The 7292-nt window shown below is 61.9% G+C and overlaps 1 protein-coding gene across 1 annotated transcript in view; it reads right to left on the minus strand.

The window, feature by feature from the left end:
• The window catches only part of SLC9A3 (solute carrier family 9 member A3), a 47502-nt gene extending 40261 nt beyond the window's left edge, over positions 1–7241 (minus strand). Inside the window, exon 1 of the mRNA XM_004698409.2 lies at positions 7028–7241. Coding sequence (XP_004698466.1) covers positions 7028–7241 — 214 coding nt within the window. The remainder of the gene's footprint in view (positions 1–7027) is intronic.
• Positions 7242–7292: the final 51 nt, after the last annotated feature.

The following is a 7292-nucleotide window of genomic DNA, read 5'->3' on the forward strand; positions in this document are numbered from 1 at the left end:
ATTCATTCATCCCTCTATGCATTCTTTCACCCACCCACAAAAATGTCACCTAGCTGTGCATTAATCTACTCACTCGCTCACTCACTCCCTCCCTCGCTCACTCCCTCACTCACTCACTTGCTCACTCCCTCGCTCACTCACTCACTCACTCACTCACTCACTCGCTTACTCCCTCGCTCACTCACTCACTCGCTCACTCGCTCACTCCCTCGCTCACTCACTCACTCCTCACTCGCTCACTTGCTCACTCCCTCGCTCCCTCATCCTTGGCGCTAGCACACATTCTCAGATCCAGAGCATGCTGGACTATGAAGAAGATTGTGGCATCAGGACAGGAGGAAGGCTTAGTCACAAACTTCCCTCTGCAGACGGCTGCGCCTTGCTTGTTGGACGTGAGGAGGCCTTGAAGTCCTTGCTGACCAAGGTCAAGGAGTGCAGCTTTCCACGTGGGTTACAACTCAATGTAAAGGAAACAGAGTCCTTCAGAACCGGGCCAGCAGAAAGGACCGCAATAGAGAGAGGTGGCTCTGGGACAGGCTTACTTCTACTTGAATCCACAGTCAATGCTCTTGGGGGCAGCTGCCAAAAACCCAAGTGACGGATGACACGGAGCAAGTCTGCCGCACAAGACCTCCTTCACGCTGACGGATGGGCGAGGACCTCACGTGGAGGACTGCCCTGGGCCGTGGCATTGTCCATCGCCTCAGGAGCGTGCGAGAGTGGGACAGCGAGTAAGGACGACGGGATGGACACACTCGAATGGTGGGATGTGTAAGAGGCGAACTTTGAAATTGACACGGGCCGCAAGAACACATGTGTTGGCCAGAGGGCTCCTGAGGAGCAAGAACAAAGAGACCAGACTTTGGACGTGTTGTCGGGAGAGACCAGTCCCTGGGGAAGGACATCGTGCTTGGAAAAGTAGACGGACGGTGACAAAGGGGAGACCCTCTTGGAGAAGGACTGGCCCGGTGACTGCAGCACTGGGCTCAGGCACAGCCAGGACTCTGAGGCTGGTGCAGGCCCGTCCGGCATCTCTGCTGTCCTGCCCGGAGCCGCTCCACCCACAGCACCACCACTGACACAGACACGCTGCAGGGGCATTGGTGTTCCAGCACGGGGACACCACAGGCACAAAACAGACCAAACGACACCCACCCAGTTAAGGCGGAGACCTCTGTGTTGAGGAGAGGGTCCCCAGGCACTGGGGGTCCCACTGGGGCAGGCGGGAGAGGCTGTCAGCACCCAAGTTCAGGAGGGTGTGTAACCACAGGGGCCAGAGAGATGCCTGGTGGGTGGGGCTTGGCAGCAAATGAAGTCATGCAAGGGCAAGGTTGGGGGGAGGTAGGGTGTGCCCCTCCAGGCCATCCTGCTCCCTTCAAAGCCTTGCCTTGCCCCTGCCCACCGACAGCCTCTTGACCCCTCAGTCCTGGGGCTCCTTGGGGGGTGCGGCCAGGGAGAAGGCACAGCTGCAGGCTGGACTAACCAAGCACAGTGCCCCCCCACCCCGCAAGCTTGAGAGGGTGGGGGTGGGGTAGACGACAAAGGTGCCCAGAAGGGCAGACTGGGGGAGGCAGGTGGAGGTGGGGGAGGATGGGTCTGTGGTCCACCCTGGACGGCATCTACAGAGTCCCAGTTGCCCCATGCCATCCCAGAAGAAACTGCCCACTCTGGACTCATCAAGATCAGACCTGACACTGGCACCCTGAGACCAGGCCTCAGAGCAGAGGCTCACCCTGGCACCCCAGCAGCAGCCCCATAGAAAGCCAACCCCAGCCCCTTCCTGAAGCTCCAGTACCAGCCAGGGTGGGATGGGAGGGAAGAGGCCAGGAAGCACAACCTGGCTTTTAGTGGCCATCAAACACAGACCCCTGGGCATGCAGTGAGGGTCAAGTCCTGGGCCCAGGAGCCAGGAGAGGACAATGGAGACAGTGCTGGGTGGGTGCTCCTCTCTGAGTGCCCCATGCTCCAGACCAGCTGGTGGAAGGGACCAGGGGGAGCAGGCCAGAGGCTACTGGTCACTGTCCTTGAACAAGGACACTGGAGCTGCCACACCCACTAGAGGTAAGTGCTAGGCTCAAGGTCCGAGACACAGGCCGCCTGCTGCCAGCCAGCAAGTGCCCAGAGAGCCTGGCCCTAAGGAGACCAGCATCGCCTGGCACTGTTGGCGGGAAGTTGGCTCTGGGAATTCACCACAGGGATGGCGGGTCACCGTGTACTGACCCTTGGTGCTATCAGCTTGTCCGACCTTTGTCCCCTTTCTCAGACGGCTCCTGGGCCCTGCTTCTGCTCCTACTGTTTTACAGCTGCAGCTCCTTCCGGGGCAGTTCCAGAAAATGGGACTTTACACCTTCAAAACCTGCCACGGGGACTCAGGGAGAGGCCTCGGCTCCAGCCTGGACTCCTCCTCTACCAGGAGGACAGGGTCCACTGGGGGCTTAGATTCCTCTTCTCCTGGGAGGATGTGGTCCACTGGGAACACTCCTGGGAAGACTAGGTCCACTCAGGACTCAGGCTCTTGTTTTCCCAGGAGCGCGGGGTCCATGCGGGGCTCTGGCTTCTCTTCTAGAAGGTCTGAGGTCCACTGGGAACTCTGACTCTTTTTCTCTGGAGAATTCTCACTGCTCATCCTGGCTCCTGAAGACTGTGGTCAGTCTGGGGATCCCTTGGCGGGGTCACTTAAGGAGTGTCTAGTTGTGGGTGACAACTGCCTCTGCAGGAGGCGGCCCAGCCCCGCAGCCCCTCAGACGGCGGGAGAGGAACAATGGGTGTGGGATGCAGGCCAGGTGGGAGGCTCTGGTCAGGGCCTCCAGGACCACAGTACAGGACGTCCAGGAGATGGGCACAACCTGCATACCCACAGCCTCCAGACAGGGCCTGGGGACGCCCAGCACCCAGAGCCCACAGTCAGGGCACAGCACACAGGTCACCATATTGACAGAGCACCGGTCTCAGCATCCCCCGCTCAATCACAGGACCCTCACCCAGGGACTCAGCCCAGTCCTTGGGGTCATACTTGCTGGTCCCCAGGGCCCCCTGCCAGCCATGAGGCAGGCTCTCCTTCCAAAGCGCCACTAGCCCCTGTCTCCCACCTTCAGCGGCCCCCTGATCCCCATCAGCTCCCTCGAAGCTCCATCTGCCCTCTGCCACACCCCTGTCCATGTCACTCAGCTCAGGAGTCCCAATCTACTGTGTCCCTTCATGGGACCTTCACAAGCTCACCTCTCATCACTGGGGGTCCCACCAGCCCCAGCCATAAGCTCCATAGCCCTCTTCATGGCAAACAGGCCCCTGGGAGTGTCTCTGGCCACCTCCTGAGGTCCGCCTAACTCATGAGTTAGCAAACAGCCAGAACACATGAGGTGTCAGCTCCCCCAGCCTGAGATGAGGGTCCCACGGGCCCAGGTGACCTCTGCCCATTGCCCCTCACCCTCTGTCCCTAGCCAGTGTGAGCTGGGGTCTTCGGGCTGCATGGACCGTCCCCAGGCTCAGACCAGTGAGAGCAGCGCAGAGGGGGTGGGTGGGGTAGGAGAGAACACCCAGAGGGTGGGTGTGTCCGACCCTCTGAATAGCTGACCCCTCTCCCACGTTCCCACAGGGCCCCGAGGGCCACATGCTGCTCTGGTCAGTCCCCAGTGTCCCCTCAGTGTCCTTCCCTCCAGGGTCATGGGCCAGAACCAGAGCTGACCGGGCCCAACTCCTCCTGAAGCCCCACGCAGGGACAAAGTCCTCAGAGCCTGCCATCCAGCTCCTCCCCCACCCCTGCCTCCTTTCTGGGCCCTCATCTGGGAGAAGCACCCCAGTGACCAAGGCAGCCTTGGTGTGAGGAAGACTGAGAGGGGGCTTCAGCCAGGTGCCCAGAGGGCATGGGGGTCCAGACCAGTCCAGGGAGAGGACCCCTCCCCCACTCATGGGGGCCCAGTTCCACTGCCAGCTGAGCTCCAGGAGGCTGCTCCCACCCCTGAACCACCAAGGGACTGGCCCCCCTTGGGCCCCCCAGAAGTGCTGGTAAAGTGGTGGCCACAGCTGCTCCTCCTGTGCCCCTGCCCCCAGGCCTACCACCTTGAGACTGAGACTGGGCCCTTGGCCCCCCCCTCTGGTTGACATCAGACTGTGCGGAGATCCACTCAGCAGTTTACAGGCCAAATGAGCCAGGTCCAGCACCTACCCCCATCTTACCTCCCACCCCAGGGAGGTGACCCACACCTCTTCGGTGTTAAAATAGGGGTGTGGGACACCCCACAAAGGCTGGGACAGCCGGCAACCCCTAAGCACAGACTTGAGGTGCAGGGATGATTCCCTGGGGAAGCAGGCGCTCAGCCTTGATCTGAGGGTCAGTTCTGAATTCCTCCAGGGTCGGGGGAGGCCAGGAGAGGAGAGGGGAGAAGGTGGGGCTGCCAGCCTATCGGGAAATTCTGGGTGTGTGTGGACAGGACAGAGACCAGGGGCGGGCTGTGTGTGGTACACAGTCGGGGGGTGGAGGGTGGGGGTATGCTGGCCACTGTGGTGGCTCTGGGAGCAGTGAGGAGGCCTCAGGTGAGACCCCAATGGGTTTGGCTTGTTTGCTGAGTTTTGATGTTGGGGGTGGCATCCGTCTGGCAGGTGCTGTGAGCTGGTGGCAGCTGTGCATGTTTGGGGACCCTGGACAGGGCCATGGAAGGTACAGGGTGGAAGGTAGCTAAGGGACCAGGGATGGGGGTTGGGGCAACATGTTGGGACCACTGACATCTGAAGCAGGGTCAGAGAGAGGGTCAGGTGTGGGCTCTGCAGAACCCAAGGGAGAGGCCCAAGGAAGGGTCTGGGGACCTGGCAGGGCATGGGGTGGGTGAGAGCACAAGAAATATGGGAGCTAAACAACTATGGGTGCTGAGGCCTGATGCGGGAGGGACAGCTACCTGGGGTCCACCAAGTGAAGTTCATCCCCCACAGCAGGGCCAATCCCAACAAGCCTGTGGTCAGGCCAGGCCAAGGGTGTCCAGGGCAGCCTGGCCAGTTCCACTGGGGTCCCCCCAAGCTCCTGTTTGTTTGGAGCCACCCCCAATCCCCCACCCCCAGCACTTCGCTCTGGCCCCCTCGAGGAGGGGCAACCAACTGGGCAAGGTGCCTACTGGGGCAGGGCTCATTCCACGCATTAACTTAACCAGGAGCACCAGGGGCCCACGAGCAAGGGCTTCCCTCCACCCCATCACCACCACGGGTGCCAGGGACTGGAGCTATGCCAACCACTCTAGGGCCTCCCCCTCAAGACATAGCACAATGCTGGGCAGAGGCACTGGGGGAGCAGCATCCTCAGGCCCAGCCCTTCTCCAGCCACTGCCACCACCACCCCATCCCACCCTGCACCATCTGAGCCAGCAGCGGCCTACTGTGCACTGGTAGCACACACTCACGGCACAGGAATGGGCGCCTCGTGTCCACGGCACAGGAATGGGCGCCTCGTGTCCCTGGCGCTGACCCTAGAGGCTGTGGATCCCCCTGGTCTCAGGGTGACTCCTGGATTCCTGGAGTCAGCATAAGAAACGTGCAGCTGATAAAGACGATGTTCTGTCCCCATGGGACGCTCTGTTCTGGGTTTGAGCCTGCAGGCTGCTACAGGAGGGGGGTATGGGAAACTGCTAGGGGGTGAGCCTCCAGGCTCTCATGGGAGGGGTGCATGGATGATCGGGAGGGGGGGGGCTTCAGGCTCACACTGGAAGGGAAGACAGGGGTCACTTGGTGGGGGGACCTGCAGGTTCCCATGGGAGGGGTCACTTGAGTCACTGAGGGGAGACCTCCAGGCCTGCACAGGAAGGGTACAGGGGGAGTCCCTGGGGGGTGCCAGGCCCCCATGGGAGGGGTGCAGGGAGAGTCATTAGTAGTGGGAGAAGGAGATCTTAGAGGTGACTGCCGCACCCCTCCTCCTCTCCCTGCCAGGCCGGAGCTGCTCTGCCCTGATCTGGGCTTTGCAGATGGAGAGAGCGTTTGCACAGAGGAGCCTGGCTGAGTCTGATCAGAGAGGAGCACCTGAGTATCTGGTAGGGGTGGGTGGGAGGCAGAGCCTTCGACCCTGCCTCTCCCAGGTGACAAAGAGAGAGCCACAGGGACTGGGGAACTGAGGCCCCGGAGGCTGCAGGAGCCTTACAGGGAGGGAGGTCCCTGGTGTAAGTGGGGCAGATCCCAGGCAGTGCAGCCAAGTACTTTTGACCAGGTACCCCAGAGAGCAAAGGACCCCCGAACCTGTCCCCCAAGCCACCCTCCACTTTAAGACCAGGACTCTCCATCCTCAGAAGAGACTGTTCCCTTGTCCTCCCTCTCCCTATTTCCAAACCTTCCGAAACCTCCCTCAGAATCACTGCTGTGGTCTTGTCTGGCCACCAAGGAGCCCCCTCCCCTCCACTTAATAAATAAGAGCACCCCCCAAAACACACACACAGTGCCCCAGGTAGGACCCTGCCCACAGCCACCCGTGGAAACTTGGATCCTGTACACTCTGAGGACAGCTGACCTTGCTGTCACCTTGCCGGGAGTTGGGGAGAAACCCACTCTACCTGCCAAAGCAGGAGAGGGCCCAGGCCTGGCCAGAGCCCAGGGGGAGTGCCCCACCCCCAATCAAGAATTCCCTGGGTTTCTGTCTCGGATGCCGCTCTTCCCTTCCTGTGCACTACAAACAAAGCTGTCACCCCAGTACCACGCGACAAGGACGTCCCCCAGAGCTGCACATGCGAAAGCCCAGCGGAATGCACAGAGAGGTGGCGATGCGGCCGTGCGCGCCCGCCAAGCAAGCTGCGCGGCCCAAGGCTCTGACCGCGCACCCACGGCTCTCGCGACTCCTCGCCCCGAACCTCGCGGACCTCACCCCGAGAACTCCAGGCCCAGACGGCGGCACCCCTCGGAACCGAGCCCCGCGGCCAGCGCAGCCGGCGCGCACACCCCTTAGAGAGCAGGAGGCGGACACCCGGCTCTATCCCCTGGGCGCACGGCTGCCCGGCCGTGGTCTCCGCTCCTGGCTCAGTCTGCCAGGTAGGACGGCGCCCCGGGGAGCGGCGCTTACCGATCTTGGCCAAGCTGGCCACCAGGATCCAGAGGGCGATGATGTACGGGTCCTGGACGTGGTGCCACTTGAAGGTGACCACCTGGAAACCCTCGATCGAGTTGTGAGCGCCTGGTTCCTCCTCGACGCCGCGCGCCCGCGGCAGCCCGGCCAGAGCCAGCGCCAGCGCCAGCAGCAGCCCCCAGCCGGGGCCCCGGACCCCGCGCGCCACCATCGCGCCACTCAGCGCCACTCAGCGCCCGGTCCTCGCGCGCATGTCGCGGAG

This window comes from Echinops telfairi, unplaced genomic scaffold (assembly GCF_000313985.2).
Source record: "Echinops telfairi isolate 266 unplaced genomic scaffold, ASM31398v2 ScPeMD7_7469;HRSCAF=8507_1, whole genome shotgun sequence".
NCBI classification, from domain to species: domain Eukaryota; kingdom Metazoa; phylum Chordata; class Mammalia; order Afrosoricida; family Tenrecidae; genus Echinops; species Echinops telfairi.